The sequence below is a fragment of the Orcinus orca genome, chromosome 5 (genome assembly GCF_937001465.1).
Source record: "Orcinus orca chromosome 5, mOrcOrc1.1, whole genome shotgun sequence".
NCBI classification, from domain to species: domain Eukaryota; kingdom Metazoa; phylum Chordata; class Mammalia; order Artiodactyla; family Delphinidae; genus Orcinus; species Orcinus orca.
Window position 1 is genome coordinate 74,189,652 of NC_064563.1, and position 19,873 is coordinate 74,209,524.

Consider the following 19,873-nt stretch of genomic DNA (forward strand, 5'->3'; position numbering starts at 1 on the left):
TCGTTCTCTTGGAGTTCATCTACTTTCACAAACTGAACAAGCTCCCCACCCCAAGAAAGCCCATTGCAGACTTCATTCTGGTATACCACCTGCCTTTCTAAGGTTTGTGTAGACATAGAACTCCTTTTCAGTTCACATTTATGGAATTGAAGTATTTAAACATGAAAGTCAGCTCGATACTCTCCAGGAACTTGCCTTGCAATACCTTTTGCTGCCAAGTCTGTTTCTCTGCTTCATAGCTATTGACTGAGCACTAAATCATAATCTGGTTCTATGCATATTACAGACCACATTGACGCAAATGAAAATATTTCTGGCCCCTTGGAGAGGGAACTCAAGGCCAAGATGTTTCCAGGTGAAGGTCCTTGGAGGGCACTCTTACTTAGGTCTAGACCATCAGAGTTAATGGTTTCAGAGTAGACTGGTTCCAACTCTATCCATGGAGACTTTGGAACTGAAATTCTGCTTTTGTAATTTTCAGAGAACGCAAATAGTTTCTCAGTGTTCCTCTCATCCTCCAATTCTTTCTCTGTCTTTTTACATTTCCTTCTCATATTCTTTTGCCCTCAGAATGGTAAAATTATATATAAGCAGGTTGAGATGGAACAGGGCTTTTCAAAGACAGCTTTACTTTTTATCCTGGGAGCAGTTTTCAGAGAACTATCCAGGGCTTTGGAAATCAGTCAGCCTGAGTTCCTGGAGGCAGATAAAGGCTCGGCCAAGGGCAAGATCTGATTTGTTTTTAGTCATAGAGGCAGAACTTGAATCCAGGTTTCCTGACTCCCAATCCATTTCTTGTTTCTACCCACCTAGTTGGCCCTTAGCCTCTGTGTATGCTTCTTGCAGTCAATAGTCCACTGAGGCTGGAGTCCTGTGGTCCCTGCTTACACCACTCAAATGTCTTAGGGAAGCAGTACAATAATTCCCTCCCCACAGAGTTCCCTGAGCCTGGTGGATCATTTTACTGTAGAGTAAGTTATGACTGAACTGATGCAGATTACTTTCCACCTATACATATTTCTTCCATATAGCTAATTAATTCTTAGATGATTATTTTTATCATTTCATTTCAAAAGTCTTTTCAAAACATTTTTACAGAATTGTTAATCCTTTACTAATGACGTGTAAGTTCTGGGCAAGTTCAGAACTAAAGCTCCGGTGTGGGAATTTTTCCAGATTTTGAGCCCTTCAAAGTCAAATTCAACAACTTTTCATTCTTTTTATCTCTTCTTAGTCTGCCAAAAATATTCCATAGTTGGAGACTGATGCATTTCCTGCTGAGTTATATTTAGGCTCCCCTGATGCTCTCTCCATACTCTAAGTGAAGAAATAGAGGCTGGAGGAGGTCAAGTGTCTCAGGTTATCTAGAGAAGAACAGCACTCCTAGAAATGGAGCCACATCTACTTATTTCTAGCTCTGTGTTTCATGCACAGCTATATCAAGTTCTCAAGTTTGTAGACATCTATTTTGAGAAATGTCATTTATTTATAAAACATTAAATCCTGTGTAAGAGCTGCACCACCTCCCCCAAATAAACAAGGGATATAAATGCAATTAGAACTAGGAAGAAATTATTTTGGTTCATACCCAGTAGAGCAGTGATGTACCCATAAAGTAGATTATGCCGTACATGATCTCACCCCAAAGGATGAGACGAGAGCAGCGAGGCTTTCTCTGTTTAAGAAAACATAAAAGTAACTGGTTATATAGGACACATACCTCCCAGTCTCTTTTATATTTTAAAAGGAGCTCATTTTAATAGCCTGCTGATATACATTCACTTAATCACTGATTCATCCTCTCAGTTATTCATTTAACCACTCATTCACTTACTCATTCTTTCCTTCAATCATTACCTCACCCACTGATTCATAAGTTCACATTTATTTAAGGCTTATAAGGTGCCAGCATTGTGCTCAGAGTCATGGAGGATATAAATGAATCAGGCACAGTCCTTATTTTCAACAAGCCTGCAATGAATTAAGAAGATTAACATGAACATTATAAACACAATACATTGTGACAAGGTGCAAAATGTCAAGTACTGACTCGCCTGTGATTCATTCCATCCTAGCAACACTTGCTCCCCGTGTGTGTTTTAAAGTCCCTTAGAGACATAAAGCTAAGGGCCAGGTGCTCTCACATTATAGGGAGAGTAGATGTGGCACCAATATTTGAGATGAAATGGGTTTGTTGGCTTCAGTACACGAGGAAGAACACAGGGTAATAATGTGAGCTGGTATGGGAACCCAAAGAGATAAAGACAATGGTAAAAATTGCAGCTTAGCAAGTAAATAGTCCCTAGTCAATAATATTATAATAACTTTGTATGGTGACAGATGGTTACTAGACTTATCAAGGTGATCAATTCATAATGTACATAAATGTCAAATCACTATGTTGTACATCTGAAACTAACATAATATTGTATGTCAACTATACTTCAATAAAAAAGAAAAAAGCAAATATTACTGGATTCCCCTGGTGGTGCAGTGGTTAAGAATCCACCTACCAATGCAGGGAACACGGGTTCGATCCCTGGTCCAGGAAGATCTCACATTCCGTGGAGCAACTAAGCCCGTGCACCACAACTACTGAGCCCACGTGCCACAACTACTGAAGCCTGGGCGCCTGGAGCCTGTGCTCCACAACAAGAGAAGCCACTGCAATGATAAGCCTACGCACCTCAACAAAGAGTAGCCCCCGCTCGTCGCAACTAGAGAAAGCCCACACGCAGCAATGAAGACCCAACACAACCAATAAATAAATAAATAAATACATAAGAATAAAAAAGTAAATATTACCCTCTTTAAAAAATTCTGTTTGAACTGTTATTCCTTTAACTGGGTCTGGTTGGTGGTGGATTATGACAGGCCAAAGTAAGAGGAGTGGGGAACTTGGCAAACAAGCCCTCCTGCAGCCTCCTCTTGCCAAGCAAGGCAGAAGCAAATCCACATGGGAGGCAGCCCACATCCTCTTGGTTTCCAGTCCCCAGTGACATGGGCACCGCTGCTCAAACATCGTCAACAGGTCAGGGACATGAGAAATAAAACCCAAAGAGCCAAACTAACAACCACATTGTCTTGGACAAGATGAGAAGGTTCTGGTGGGAGATGAGCCAGGATGCTTTGGGTGGATGTTTTCTACCAGGCTGCGAGGTACTGCCTTTTTGTTTTCAGCACAGAGGGTGGAGCAGAGGACCAGCTGAGAATGGCAAGCATGTGAAGCCTGGATCGTTTTCTGACATGCACTTTGTGATTTCATCCTTTTTTCCTACAGTTGTACATTTCCAGGAAAACTGACACCCGGATTTAAAAAAGCAAAAAAGTGCAAACACCTACAATGGTAAGGCATAAAGAATGTTTGAACCTCCTATGCGAGGCCTCCACACCTGGCACGGGCCTCTAAAATGACTGCTATTCCAAATGGTTGTGAATTTTAAGCGGCTCACTCATTTCCTTAATGCATTCCCCAAACGTTCATCAAATGCTCTGAGGTACCGTGGTAGGCACAGCAACAGAGAAATGAATAAGGCACAGTCCTTGTCCTAAAGGACTTGAACTATAACAAGTCAATCATGTTTCAAAGAATAAAGATGGAAACCTGTGGATCTGGACCCATGTACCTAAAACTGTACCTCATTGCTCCTCTAGAGGATGTTTTCTCAGGACTAGGCACGCATCAAGAACAGCAAGGGTAAAATCAGCCTAACCCTGAAGTCTTACTAAGCCATCTGCCACTAGAGAAATTTAACATCCTGACTTGTTTTTTTTTTTTTGCGGTACGCGGGCCTCTTACCGCTGTGGCCTCTCCCGTTGCGGAGCACAGGCTCCGGACGCGCAGGCCCAGCGGCCATGGCTCACGGGCCCAGCCGCTCCGCGGCACGTGGGATCCTCCCAGACCGGGGCACGAACCCGTGTCCCCTGCATCGGCAGGCGGACCCTCAACCACTGCACCACCAGGGAAGCCCCCTGACTTGTATTTTAAAACAGTATATTGCCTCCAGAAATGCACTGGGCATGAGAAAGGGCATCCAAAGTTCAAGTGCCACTGTCTTTTGGATGAATCAAGTAGGCACTTGGTGCAACCGTCCTGGAGTTTGAACCCCCTATGTAAGGCCTCCACACCTGGCACTCCAGCTTCCCCTCCACAGATCCCATCTGAGAAGACTTCCAGCCCAGTTTGGCTATCAGGTCCCTGCACTCTCCAATGAAAACCCCACTTCTGAACATGGCTCTCCATTCCCCCACCTGGAATTCCCTCCCACCTCCTTCGCATTTCCATACATCCTATCCATCCTTCAAGTTGCTATCTTCCTTTGAAACCTTCCTTTTTGGCTTGAGTTATCATCCTGAACTACTGGAACAATGACTATATTATTGGGACGTTCATTTATTTAAAGCTAATTTATTGAGCACCTCTTACTTATCAGGCAGAAGATTCTGTGTTATGCGATTACATCTGCATATATCTATACCCTTTACTGGAATGTGAGCCCTCCAGCTCAAGGCTCTGTCTCATTCTTAATCCACCCCATTTTCAAGCACAATATTTTAAAAGACCTGCATGGGTTGTGTTGATGCTGGGAAGCATGAAGTCTGGCAAGTGTCCCGAACACTCTGGATATGTAGTCACCATGACACAAACCAGGTTAAGGCAATAGAGATATTAAGGGTAAGGCTTGGAGAGACTCTCCAAAAGACACACCACTAAAACATAATGCCTGGCTCGCCAGGGATGAGAAAGAGGAAAGAGTTAAAAGCACTCTGATGTTCTGAGCCTCAAAGATGGACTCTAAGGACCAAATGGTCCTCAGAAGCAGAAAACATGGGAGTTAGCAAGGGAAGCTGCTTTGAAGGTAGGGGAGGTGATGTTGTTTGAGGGCATGAAGGACACAGGTACAGGCACCCAGTACTCAGGGAGAGGGGTCAAGCTGTCTTGCTGCCACTCAGAGGCTAGCACATTTAGGTAATTCCCAACGGCCGCTGCACATTCAGATGCACCAAGGGACATGCTGAGAACTTCATGGTTGTCTTTTTCTGTATAAACCTCAACATTCTGTGATGTGCTCCCGACCATCGGCCGTGAAGATGGCCTGAAGTTACCCCACAGTATTACAGGAAAAATCAGAGGGAAAAAAATTTATGCATACAGTATAAAACCTGATGTAAGTCAGAAAGAAAAATTCCATATGATATCACTTATATGTGGAATCTAAAATACAACACAAATGAACTTATCTATGAAACAGAAGCAGATTCACAGACATAGATAACAGACTTGTGGTTACCAAGGGGGGGTGGGGTGGGGGGGAGGGATGGAGTGGGAGTTTGGGATTAGCAGATGCAAACTATTATATACAGGATGTAGAAAGAAGATCTTACTGTATAGCACAGAGAACTATATTCAGTATCCTGTGAGAAATGATAATGGAAAAGAATATTAAAAAAAAGGTAACTGTATGTATAACTGAGTCATTTTGCTGTACAGCAGAAATTAACACAACATTGCAAATCAACTATACTTCAATAAAAAGGTATGTTAAATGAAAAAAAATTTGATGTTTTATTCTTAACTGTATGAATAAATTTCTTTTTTTTTTTTTGGCTGTGACATGTGGCATGCAGAATCTTAGTTCCCCAACCAGGGATCGAACCTGTGCCCCTCTGCAGTGGAAGCACAGAGTCTTAACCACTGGACGACCAGGGAAGTCTCAAGGCCCAGTACTTGGAGTTTTCATAGAAACCAGGCCTTCTATTGTTTTATATCTTTATGTGTTACTTGGATGTTATATCATCCTTCTCCATTGTCAGCCTGAAGTTTGAGCCATAGTAGAAATCCCTAAAAATGTCATTATTTGTTTTAATGTTAATTTAGAGCAAATGTACACACAAATACTGAGTGTCTAATATTGCAATCAAAACACTGGTTAAGAATAATAATTCATGAATCTCTACATATAGCTACTGGCCTGGATCACATCATAGGGTTTATGGTTGTTTGTTAGTTATTTAGCCAATAAAACCTTTATTTAATTGATAATAATTAGACCAAAAAAAATATGAGTAGAGACAAGATCAGAAATGAGAGTGCAGTGGATGTAAGGGAGCTATACTGGGAAAATAAAGTTTTTAATTCCTTCCCCTTCCCTAATCCAATTGCCAATCCATTGTAAAAGTCTCTGGTGCAATCACTTTGGGTATTCACTAATTTGTATTTTGGAGACATAACACTACTGGGGGAAGCTTTCTGGTGGAGGGTTCCTTTTCTGTTTCCCCCGCATCCACAACTCCTGAGATAAAGGTTCCAGTAAGCATCCAACATACAAAATAAAGGAGAGAAGTAAGATATACAATAGGTTTTTAAATATCAACTCTAGTTTTCAACTGTCCACATGACACAGCCATGTGTCCTTCAAAGCTCAGCATAAGTCACTTTTTGTTGCTTTTACCAGCATTCTCAAGCAGCACTCATGGCCCCCTTAAATGATACTCAGTAGCACTTTACCCGAGCCTCTGCTTATCACTTTCAATTATAGTTGAATTCTGTCCAGAGCCAGACAGTGAGCCTGTCGGTCAGGGGATAGAAAGGGGATAGGTGGCCTACTTGATGAGATGAGACACACACTCGATGTTGGCTGTTTTCAAGGTGAAAGGGCAGGCCACAGATGCCTCCTGTTCTGACAGCAAAATGCCTGCATGAGCCATTTTCAAAGCCTGGAATGATAAAGCCATGTTACACCCACGACTCCTCAGGCCAAGCTCTAGCTCTTCAAACAGCGCGAGGCTATTCTTCACGTTATAGAGTTGATAACATTGCACTCTCCCACCCCTGGATCTCTGTTTGTGCTGCTCTGCCACCTGGATACACGCAGTCACCAATGAAAGAGGCACCAAGTAAACAATGACCCAGTGGTAGAAGAGTGCGTGCGTGTGTGTGTGTGTGTGTGTGTGTGTGTGTATTGGTTGAGGGGGTGTAGACATGATAAGAAAATGGAAGGACTCATTCCAGAAATCTATTAAAAAGATGACAGAATTTGGATGGAACTTTGTGAGGGCCTTTACTATCACAGTTCTTACACTTAACAGGCCACCTTCATGAACTATAGGAAAAACTAATTCCCACCTTTTCCTAGGCTGCCGGCTGCCTGATCCGGCCAACCAGCTAACTGCTGGGACGAAGTGTGGGGCATACAGCATCTTCACTGGAGGAAAGGACCAGATGCACACATCAGAGAATCGTTCCAGAATATATGTTGTTTCACTGATATAAGGGCTAATTCATTTCTCATCAAGACTGGAAACTGTCCAGAGAATGCCCAGAGCGGAGAGTGGCCAACGAGCAGTCCAGTGAGCCCCTAATCCTATGAGAATTGTATGAACATAAAATGACATTTCGTATTTCTGTAGCTCTGTAGAAAGTGCAAAGTACCTGGTTACTATGGCCAGTATACACTAAATTCATGTTCAATTAATATTAGAATATTTCCTTCTCCTCCTTTCTCCCTTAATATTTTATATCTCTGTAATGTAATTTAGGACCATCTACTTTATGTTAGGGTTAGTTTTATGCATGATTTTTTTCCCCATCAGATAATGAACTCTTCGGAGGAAGAGACTATGTCCTTTATAACATCCAGTTTATTTGTTTTGTTCTAAATTCCACATAATTAATGAGAATGGGTACTCACTCTAGATTTGGAAGAGGAGACTAACAACTAGCTTCTTCTCATGAAGTATGAGGCAGAAAAATTCATAACAGATCTCTAATTATGAACATAGTCATTCACAGAACTTTAAAGAAAATATTTAAGAAGGAAGTAAAACAAATACCTAGACCTTAAGTATCTAATAGACTTTGGAAATACAAAGCAATTCTCTTTACTTCTCGTTCCACAAATTAGCTCCTAAAATATTTTCTTATGTACAACAATCTTCAAGTAAGCTACTGTTTCAACCATATCTTCGAAACTCAGATTATAAAATAGGCACTGCCTTCTATTGTGTTAGAGAAGTAATCTGCTGAGAATCTTGTAATTTAGGTTTGCTATTGTATGTAATGACCAAATAATTTGGTCTATGATTTTGCTGAGTGTAAGAATTTTGGGGTATAGCCAACTTGTAAAAAGTAACCCTGGTGTAGAAATCCGGCAGGGATAAACACAATTTACACATAAGTCAAAGCTTTACCATCAGTTTCAAATTCTTCCTTCATTAAGCCTTTACCAGCTGCATGACTTCAGGAAAAAAAAAAAAAGTATTCACCTCCCTGAGTCTCATTTCCTTATTTATAACAGGAGAGATTTAAACCAGCTAGCCTTGAAAAGTCCCTTTTGCGTCTGAAATATGGGAGCCTATGTAGCCTTCCCTTGTCTTTATTATTCTAGGAGTTGCTAGAAAACAGCGGAAGTGACTCATCTCACTTTACTCTAAACCACGTTCAACCCACACTCCAGTAGAAGTGAATACAAACATCAGAATGATTAAGTGATGTGATTGTTGGCAGAAGGGTGAAGAGTCAGACCCCAGGAGATGTGGGGTCCTTAAAAGGGATATCAGTGACCCCCCCTGCATTAGAAGAAGTAATTTCTACTCACCCCACAGTCATTAGCTCCAGGGGAGCCTACATAATAACTGCAGGGGAAAGGATAAGAAAAATTAATGCTTAATTTTAATTAAGCTTAATGCCTCACTTGAGTAATTTCCATCATAACTAGATCACACGCGATGTGTGTGTGTGTGTGTGTGTGTGTGTCCCCTGAACACATGTGGAATCAGGCTGAAAGAAAAAGACTTGGAGATAACTATTCCCAGAGGGATAATGCCCTTGTATATTTAAATTGTTTCAATCAATCAATCACATGGAAGTGATGGTGATACTGCCAATGATGTCCACAAAGATGATCACACACTTCAAAAGAAGTCCTGTTGGATTATATCCACCAAGACCAAGCTGAAGTGTGTGCTGTCATAATCACAGCACTTTCCACACCCTAATGCACAGATCACAACCTAGCCCATCTGTGTTTTGGTTGCTGACTGCTGCTGAAAGTTTAACATGTAGACACTAGGGAGAGAAACATTTGGGAAATGGTTTAATAGATATAACTAGAGATATATACACATATTCCTGATGCATCTTGGAGTGAAAATGAGATAACATGGCCCCACCTATACCAGTTTGGTGTACAAACACAACAGTATAAAGGGAAGAGTAAAATTTAAAGCTACTACTAAAGAAAAGGAGTTTCTGATGCAAGACACACTGTCTTCTATTATAAGTAAATAATACATCGGAGGTATTGATTAATGGCAATACTATTAAAGGCTCAGTGGTAACTTGCCAAAAACACATGAAATAACACAATACAGGGAAAAATGAAGTTCTCAGAGAATTTCCTTATTAGTTGACACATAAGAAACGGCCATCTTTATTGGTCAAAAATTGTCACAGGTGGGGCTTCCCTGGTGGCGCAGTGGTTGAGAGTCCGCCTGCCGATGCAGGGGACACGGGTTCATGCCCCGGTCCGCGAAGATCCCACATGCCGCGGAGTGGCTGGGCCCGTGAGCCATGGCCACTGAGCCTGCGCGTCCGGAGCCTGTGCTCCGCAACGGGAGAGGCCACAACAGTGAGAGGCCCGCGTACCGCAAAAAAAAAAAAAAAAAAAAATTGTCACATGTAAACAGATTCATACGGTTTAACCTACTATTTGGCTAGTATATATGAAAATCACCCTATAAACATTTGTTTGTGTTCATGTACATATCAAGACTATACACATTTGCTGAAAATGGCTTCCTTTCTTCAGGCGTAAGGTACATATTTAGTCTTTATATCACACGAGGAATCTTACATCTTCTAGTGTTGTCTGAATAAAGAATAAATTCTGAATGAAGATCAAGATCTGGAAATTGAGAGGATAACTTATTCTGAGACAGCATATATCCTCCTGAATTGATGTTTCTTTAGGGGAATACAGCTTTTCAAAAGTAAGCATTTAAGTTGGCAACACTTCTCAGGTATTTGAGAAGGGTAAAATTACTTTCTTCAGCCAATATCATACAATGACCATGTAAGTAAAATAGTCATTTTAAACACTTGTTACTAACCCAGCCTCGAGGCATTATGGGAGTTAATAAGCAGTTTTGGAAACTTCCCTAAGAATGCTTGGGCAACAAAAAATAATAGTCAAAGGCAGTCTCTTGATTTTATTTACTACTTATCAGCAATTATCTAAGTTTCACTACTCTCCATTCCTTTTCACTTTCCAGAAATCTGCAGTCCAGAAATTGTAACAGTCCCAGCAAGTAATACATAGGTCTGGTCTCAAGAAGAACCGTTTCACTCTGATGTGACTTGGTCATCTGTATTTTTGAAGGAGATAAGAAAGGACTTTTTCTTTTTCTGACTTTGGCCTCAATACCCAAAACAGTGAAAATGCCATTTCATCTCCTTCCTGGAGGACCTGAAATTATTCACACAGCTTCTGATGGACCAACCTCAAATAATTCCAGGTGATAACTCTCACACTTCTCCACTTTTTTCCACTCTGAGCTGTACAAACCCCTGTTGTTTCTATACTCTATATCCAAGCAGGGGATCTTCCTCTAAGATATGCCCTATGGGCCACAGAAGGAATGCTGTCCGGGGTAGACAGCTTCTGAAATGGCCCACCTCCTAGTATTCATGACGTCTAATGCCCTCCCTTGAGTGTGGACTTGACCTAGCAACTTGCTTCTAATGAAAGGAATAAAGTGACGGGATAAGATGTTACTTCTAAGATGAAGATATAAAAAATGGTCATACCTCTCTCTCTCCCTCTCTTTCTCTCTCCCTCTGACTCTTCTTACTTGCTCTCTCTCATGGAAGCTAGCTGACACACTGTGAGCTTCCTTATGAAATGACCCACGTGGCAAGGAAACAAGGGTGGTTTCTGCCCAACAGCCAGTAAAAAACAGACTCTTTAGCCCAACCGCCCACAAGAAACTGAATCCTGCCAACAACACATGAGTGAGGCTGGTGGCAGATCCTTCCCCCGCAAGATGACTACAGTCATGGCCAACACCTCATTACACCTGTGAGAGACCTAGAACCAGAAGACTCAGCTAAGCACACCTGGATTCCTGACCCACAGCAATGTAAAAAAAAAAAAATGGTGTTATTCTAAGCCATTATGATTTGGGGTAATTTGTTACACAGCAATAAATAACAAATACACTCTTTTCATGCAATAACAACTACTTTAATTTCTGAAATTCTTCAATGAGGCTAGATTTCTGCCCAGGGAACATTCTTGCAAAAATTGTTCCATTCACCAGAATCTAAAGAGAAAAACAACGATTGCAAGAAGATTAGAAAGTTGAACACTTTTAAAATAAAAGGACAGTCCTGAAAAATGACTCCTGACCACCGTTTTAATATAGCATTGGGTGGTGTGACATTAGACCAAATGTCAGGAAAGGGAAAAAAGAGAAAAAATATTTAACTTTCACTTTCAGTTTTCCATCACAAGTCTATTACTTTGTTCCAGGCCATTTTTCCAAGATGGGGTAAGCGCTAATGAATAAAAAGTAACTAAAAAGCAGAAGAGCATATAAGATTAAAACGCTTAAGGAAATACAGTTCTTTTTAATAAACACTGTCTCCGTAACTGAAGACTAAGCAGAGGAAAGAGCAATAGATCATGAGTTGAAAATCAGGGTTCTATTCCTAGCTCTGCCCCAAATTGTGCAAACCTTAGGCAAGAGGCAACCTCTCTGAGTCTCAGCTTTCCAGTCTCTCCAATGAGGAACTGCACTAACGGCTTTCTAGAAGCCTGGGGGGTCTAGATTCTATGGTCCTTGACTGGTAAGGTGACAGGACTTTCAAGACACTGCTAACAGATGGTTGCTGCCCTGGACTCGTTCTCCACTTATCTCCTTCCCACTGACAGCACAACCCTGCAGGGCACTATTTGAAAATACACACACAGTGACAAGATAACAAATGATTTTGAGAATAAACCATGAAGTCTTTGTTTCCTTCTGCTGTAATTTAAGAATCCAGGCAGGAAGGGGAATAGAGTTCAGCCTGACATGAGTTGGTGACTTTCAGAGAGAAACAGACACGAAAAACAGGCAGCGTCTTTGGAACTAGCTGGAGGTTCTCTCTGCTCGGGAGGGAGGGAGGAAGGACGCAGGGGCTGGACTGGCCCCAGGGGCGGGGCGAGGGGCAGTACCAGCCTCAAACGCTGAACAGGAGGCCATGCGCATGTGCTGGATCAGGAAGTTTAGGGGGGCGGGAAACTCCTGAAAGCGCAGTGCCTGTTTGGGGGTGTTTATTTCCTAACTCTGAGATAACCTCGCTGATCGTCCCCTTCACTGTTCTCTTACCCTTTTTTATCTCAGTAATTTGAGGAGCAAAACAAAACGCATCATTTCTCCAGTACTTACTTTTGGAAGCAAGCTGTTGAAATGCTGCAATATCACTTGGTACGATTTCCCACTCACTGCGAAATGGTAACAGCTCCCTCTTTCTCCATCAGGCACTGAACTGTTTCCAATGTTAATGTAGGTTTCCTAAACTCAAAAGGGCATTATTTCTACATTGGCTCTTAAGGAATGTTGTTGCTTTCCTACATTTTACGGAAGGAAGTGTATTCATGTTACACAACAGGGTGAGGACCAACAAATACACAATATGGAATTTACCCATAGAACTTAGACTCATATGAAGAAGATACTCAAAATGCTCCCCCCCAAATTACACGAGCAGAGAATACTTCGGCAACATGATGCTCTGTATCCTATTCTGGGAAATAATACGTGTGATGTCAGTCTACTGAGGAAATCATTCCAAGGTACCAATGAGTGATTCCAAGGAAGAAGAGGAAACATTCTTCCCTCCTCTTCTTTCTCCTCTTCATTCAACCTTTTGTTTCCTAAGATCTCTTACCATTCATTCCTTCAAAAATCATGCCCCAATTTCTTCCCTGTACAATAGGTAGACTCTTTCTTCAGAGCCTAACCTGACCTCTCCCCACCCCACAGGTAACCTATTCCCTCACAGTGCCCAGATCCTCTTCCACATCCTGTGACCCCTGCACCAGCACTACTCCTTTCCTGAAACCCTCTCTGTCCTGTTCTTCACCTGTCAGTGTAGCCCTATCACTGGGTTCTAGCCCCAGCTGGCTCAGCTCCAGGAGAAAGCATCTGATGACTGTGTATGCATTCATCATGTCAATAGCTGGTAATGGCTGTTGATGCAACATTTTTCAGAGGGTCTTACATTTGTGTAGGACTCTAAATTCAGATAGTATAAAAGATGAGAACCTTTTCTTCATTAGAGGAATTCACTGGGGGAAGCACTGTATTTGGAAGAAAAAATATTTTGATGTACTAGACTGGGAGGCAAGGTGATACACCCCTCCCCTTCCAACTTCCATTGTAAAACTGCCAACCAAAGACTTGTTGTAAAGTGTTCACTTGAGGCAGGGACTGGATTCCCTGTGCTTTTCTTGGAAATCGAGGAGAGAAAGTGGGGTGGGAGGGAGCCGGAGAGGAGCAGGAAAGCCTGAGACTATGATGTGACTTCTCCCTGCAATGACAAACCTTCAGGAGAGGCATTAAGCTCATAAGTGGACTCTTTATTAAAAAGTAGTGAGGATCTATATTCAGTATCCTGTAATAAACCATAATGGAAAAGACTATGAAAAAGAATATATAGATGTATAACTGAATCACTTTGCTGTACAGCAGAAATTAACACAGCATTGTAAATCAGCTATTCTTCAATAAAACAAAAATTTTAAAGTATACCATCTCTATTAAAAATGTATATAGGTACAAGCAAGATGTGGTTCTCAGCCACATCTGCACATTGGAATCACCGGGGGAAGGACTGATGTCAGTTCCCAGCCCAGAGATTCTGATTGAATCCGTAGTCTTGGCTTTGGAAGCTTAAAAACTCTTCTAGGTAGTTTCTATGTGAGGCCAAGACTGAGAAGTGCTGGCGGAAATGCTAAAAGCTTTTCAAACAGTAAAACTCTGGGCACATGGGAGGGCTTATTACTGTGGTGACTTCTGATGCCAAGAGAGAGCTGCCCAGGGTTAGGGCTGTATTCCATCTGCCCCAGCCCATGCAGGAACCTTGTAACATTCACTCACATTCTTTCCAGACCCACTCTCTTGGTTCTCTACCAGCTTCCAGGTCACGGAGGCAGGGACAAACTCTTCGGGTTCGTTGGCTTCAACAAGGATCACGTGGCTCCCTCGAGGAATCATTTCAGAATTCTTTGCAACAGTAATGGCTGTTTGAAGGTTGTCACCTAGATGACAAAGAAAGTGGGCTTGCTTTGTGTAGAAACCTCTCAGCATCCAGAACCGAGCTCTCCCTCTTCCGAGTGACTGTACCACATTGTTGGTGCTCTTGGGGGCATTTATCGCTTTCTGCTTTTTTCATAACCGTTTATCAGGCCTATCTGTCATGGGTGCTCAAACACTACGTCTGCATTTCCCTCCCATAACCGCATCATGTCCCAGATCATCGCATATTTCCAAAATATGCACAAGTGAATAAATAAATATTTAAGTGCTTTACGACTAATCCTCAGAAGACTGACAGCTGTCAGTGGTGAAAGTTATATGGGCCTCGTCTGATAACATAAAACTATTCTTGGCATCTGGATTCCAATTAAGTAAAGAAAAAAAGCACTTAGGGCTGGCCGTGTTGGATTTGATCATCACAGGCCATGCCTACCCCACCACCCTGAAGGACAGTCCAGCAGGGTCTCGCCCCCTTCACACAGAGGTCTCACTGGGGTTCTTGATGAGAATCCCATTCTCTTCTTTCAACATTTGTTGTGAGCCTATTAGCTCTGCACAGATCCTGGGTAGGAACAGAGGGCATCAGACAAAGAGAATGAGCTACGGTCCTTGTCTCCAAAGCTCAGGGTCGTGCTGGGGGTGGGGGAGCTACACATGTTCCCAGGTAACTGGAGCAGAGGGTAACAAACTTGACAGCCAAGTTTTGTTCTCTCCGCCTCAGTTACATGAACTCACTCAGCTCACATGGTATTTTGCTTATGCCTGGGATACATGTAATTTGACAGGCTTCCTGAAACCCATACTGGTAATCATCGCAGTCCTGATGGGGCCTAGCTCAGTTCCTTCAAGACTGGTTTTGTTTCCTTTTTCAAGTGATTCTCCATTATGAGAAGTCCCAGAAATGTTAACTCTGACTCCACCTTCTCTCTCTGGATTTGGAAGAAAGTCACTATTAAAGTGTATCCATATAATCTCAACAGTTGGATTTATTGCTTCGTTTTGAAATTTCTAAGTTTTATCAATGTAATACATGCACACGTTTAAAAAATCAAAAAGAACCCAAAAGTTTATAGTAATGAAAACCAATAGCCCCTGTCTTCACAGCACCCCACCCCTTCTCCTTCTCAGAGGTAACTACTTTTATATCTTTTAGCTGCTTCTTCCAGTTTTTCAACTCCATTTTTTTTAAAACAATGTGTTTATCTTCCAACTCTTCTGTTGGTTTTTAAAATTTTTTGTTAGTCATATATTTTTAAAACTTTTTTAGCTTGTAAGCATTTTAGTTTAGTAGACATTTATTAAGTACGTACTGCATACAGGATACTATAGTAATAGTTGAATATGGAATCATTTATTTCAGCCTCCATCTGTAACATCCAGTAAATACATGACATCAGCCAAGGATTTGAAGAGTTTTCAGAACTTGAAATGGGAGGCTTGGAGTCTAACTGGGTTACATTAGGTAGTGGGACCTCTCCTCTAAAATAAAATAAATCTCAGGTGTTTCTTAAAAAGTAAATTTGGGGGCCAAGAGCTCTTTCTTGATCCCTCATTTTTTCCTTTTTCTGTCCAGAGTGGAGTTAAGATTTCAGGAAGAGGAAGGGGAAGGATAGGGAGACCTAGGGAACCAACTTCTGTGCCTGCTGTCAGTCCACTCCTATGTTCACTGTCCTCAGTCTCATCTCCACCTTCCACAGTACATGGCATATCAGAGTCTCGTTCTCTCTGGGGTTCTACAGGGTGAACCAGCTTTCCTCCTGCAATCTCTCTGTCTTGGTATAAGCTATAGCTTCTTCTATCCTGCTGATTCAGCTACCACTCCTCCATTTACTTTATGACTTACAGAAATATATAGAAATCTCTCATCTACACTTATTCCTTCTCTAGTTTTCTCTGAAACTTTCTTTTCTATCATGTTAGTAGGACTTGGGAGGGAAATAATCACGTGGTCAGTAAACTCCTTTAAGAAAAAAATCAGAGTTGAATTTCTTGATGAGAAATAATTCAACGTGGATAAGAATACAATGAAGAAACTTCTCTCTGGAGTAGAGTATAAGTAGCTACATCCTTCATTCCACAGTCCAGTTACTAAATTACTACTTTATTTTAGATCCTATATTAGGCACGTTGGTGAATACTCAGATAATCAGATATGAATCCTACCTCATGATCTTAGAGAATATTATAAAAGAAAATGCACCTTAATATAGAATTTGTTAAATTCTCATCATTTAACTTCATGACTTTCTATTATAAATTGGATTAATATTTTCTCATTAACTAGAACTAAAAGAAAAATTCCAAAATCTTCTCACCAATGTATTCTGCTTTGAGTCTCTGTTTTATGACTCTTCCCTTTTTCACTGCTTCAGGCACTTGGGTATCTCGGGATTCTACAACATTCTAGCAAAATCCTGTGTCGAGGCCTGTTGCCTCCACTATTCCTATTGCCTGCAGTCCTCCGTCCCTGGATACTTGCATGCTCTGCTCCCTGACTTTACTCAGATCTCTGTTCAAATGTTACCCCCTCAGAGGACTTCCCTAATCTCCCCATGTAATACGGTGCTCTCTGTCATTTTTAAAATCCTTTTAACCTGCTTTTTTTCTTCTTTCAGGGCATTTATCACTGCCTGACAATATTTTATAGATTAACTTATTAATTATTTCCCCCAATTAGGATATAAGCTTTGTGAGGGCAAGGATTTGATTTTATTCACTTCTGAATCCTCAGTGCCTTGAGGGGCATCCAATACATAGTCAAGCTCAATAGAAATTGGCTAAACTCATGAAAGGGTGAATCTTGATAAGGTATTGCTCCTGATTCTTTTTCCCCCTAAGTCATCTCAGGAAACTCTTCTACTTCCCCTTTATGATGTCAGTTTTTTATACATCTTGATTTTCCTAATTGGAAATTTTTGCTGAATATAATTTGACTCAAAAAAAAATCAAAACCCTATTCTTTAACCCTGTTTGAAAATGATAACTATATTCTAGGAAGCATGATAAATAGGCTCCTGATATTCTCTGGGAAAACCTGGGATAGTTGGAAATCCAGCACAATTTATCCTCATTTTTAAATTTTGTCATATTTATAATAATGTCTCTCTCACTGGTGCTTTTAAATGAGAACATCACTGTTTAATTTGTATGTGACAGCTGGGTGGCAGCTACATTCCACTTCTAGCGACATAAATCTTGTCTTCACACATGACCTTAACTTTTATTATTAAAATTTGTATCTTGAAAAATTACAAAATCCTGTGTGTTATGGGTCTTTATGCTTCCTCAAGAATAGCTAACACCTTGAATGTTAATCCTGAGAGTGCCGTTCATATATTTGTGAACCGCATATATTTGTGATTCTATTTAGAAGATTAAAATGTCATGGCAAAAGCCTTCTTAGAGATCACCCAATCCCACATTTTATAGTTGGGGGAAATAGACACAGGGTAAGGAAGGGACGGTGATTACTGATTATATTAGAGTAGATAGACTTAGGTTGTAAATAGTAATGTGGAACCGAGGATATCCACATCTTGTGCAGAGGGGTTAATAATTGTATGTAAGTGAGGATCTCTCTACCAACAACACAAAATCAAAGATAAGTGATGCAGATGATCTGTTATTCAATTTTCCACAGTATTTCTTTACTCCTTTGTCATAAACAATTCAAAAACAAACTTTAAAAACTGAGAAACTTCGAAAGAAAAAATAATCTACAGATTGTCCTCTGCTGAGGACAATGTATCTCCTGAACGTAATTAAGAATACTGAGTTCTACTTCATATAAGGAACTCAATTTGCACTCACTACCTCTCCAGACCCGAAGGAGGTGTACTACTGATTCTTGAAAGAAGACATATCTAAGGGATTCTGAAGGTCTTTTAAAGTGCCAACTGTATGAATATGATATTAGCATATGTCAAGGATCAGAATTTAGGACAATAAGAATTGGAAGGGCTACCAGATGAATAAGGGGTGGCAAAGGACACCTGAAAAAAAATGAACAGCCAAGAACAGACCATCAGTCTGTGAAGGATGGAGTTAATGGGAGCTATGAGGAAGATCAAAATCAGAAAAAAGAGGGACTTCTAAAAAAAGACTCGAAGTAGAGAGAGAAGTTAAAGCAATCATTTGTCAAATCTTAGAATTCTGTGCACAAGTTGATGGCTATCAGCAATTGTAAGGAGAATATAGATGAAAATCAGGAGTAAAAAGGCCAGTTTTATCCAAATGAACTCATTTGAATGCAACAATATTCTTACAAATCTGGGCTGCAGCTTAGAGAGTGCATATGTTTATAAGACTAAGAAACAATACAAATCAGCTCAAAATCTGGCCCTGAAAGATGAAATTGCTGTGAAAATGATCAATTACCTTGCTCTAATACCATCTAATTTACTCTAATCACTTTTTTTTTCTAAAAGATTTATCTTTTTTATATTCTCCTCTCATTGATCTGTCTAAGACCCCATAAGTGATGCCAGCCCCCAGGAGGTGACAGAGCATCCCTGTCTGCAGAATTAATCTAGGGTTCAGACCTGTCTCTTTGGTTCCTTTTAACACTCCTCATTCTCACCCTCCCTGGTCCTCTGACCCCGCTGTAGCGCCCTGTTCTGGCTTCTGAGGCTTGCTTCACACCTCCCTCTCTGATGCCCCATTGTGGTTGGGCTTTTCTGGCTGACATTTACTCACTGCTTCTCTGCTTTTAAGTTACCACCTCTGCCTTAGCAGATCTACTGAGCCCACTTCCCACTTACCGAGAAAATAACCACCTCCACATTCATTGATTTAGGTTGGTTTGCTCTGTGTGTTTGAGCTTTTAAAATATTTTTGCCTCCTGAAAGAGATAAGTGTCAGTTAGTACCTGTTTCAGATCTGCAGAACCTAGCCAGCATCTCCGGGGCACCTTTCATATAGACACAAAAATAATCCTCCCCTCCAGCTGAATGACCACAGGCATCCTCTGCAGGCTGCAGGAAAATGGAAACTGTCGAAAGATGGCGATGGCTTCCAAGTCGTACGTTGTCACAACGTTGATATTTTTCTAGCTGCGTCTAAGGCGATTCTCTCATCAAGTTGTCTGGTCTGCAAGGCCCTTCCCCTTGGCTGCTTGGAGGAATCTGAGTCATCTTCCAGACCAAGTTTGCAGGGCACCACCTCTGTGGTACTTCTCTCCTAAAAACAGTATTTACTCCCACCTCTGGACTCTCGCTGTTCTTTCTTCAGCCTTTATTATAGCACTTGGCACATTATACTGCATTTATTTGCACCTATATTGATTTTTCTATCAGTCCACATATTCTTCCAGCACAGAGCCCAACATGTCTAGCTTTCTTTTTTTTTTTTGCATTTCTCTTTTTCTATTTTCTTTCCTTTTTTTTCTTTTAAACATCTTTATTGGAGTATAATTGCTTTACAATGGTGTGTTAGTTTCTGCTGTATAACAGAGTGAATCAGCTATACGTATGCATGTATCACCAGATCCCCTCCCTCTTGTGTCTTCCTCCCACCCTCCCTATCCCACCCCTCTAGGTGGACACAAAGCACCAAGCTGATCTCCCTGTGC

At 41.1% G+C, this 19,873-nt stretch overlaps 1 protein-coding gene across 1 annotated transcript in view; it reads right to left on the reverse strand.

The window, feature by feature from the left end:
* ATP13A5 (ATPase 13A5) overlaps nt 1-19,873 on the reverse strand; it is a 101,317-nt gene that overhangs the window by 22,758 nt on the left and 58,686 nt on the right. Inside the window, 11 exon segments of the mRNA XM_049709850.1 lie at nt 1,589-1,638; nt 1,641-1,675; nt 6,608-6,717; nt 8,598-8,634; nt 11,243-11,322; nt 12,433-12,558; nt 14,146-14,306; nt 15,108-15,131; nt 15,134-15,253; nt 19,172-19,246; nt 19,249-19,321. Coding sequence (XP_049565807.1) covers nt 1,589-1,638; nt 1,641-1,675; nt 6,608-6,717; nt 8,598-8,634; nt 11,243-11,322; nt 12,433-12,558; nt 14,146-14,306; nt 15,108-15,131; nt 15,134-15,253; nt 19,172-19,246; nt 19,249-19,321 — 891 coding nt within the window.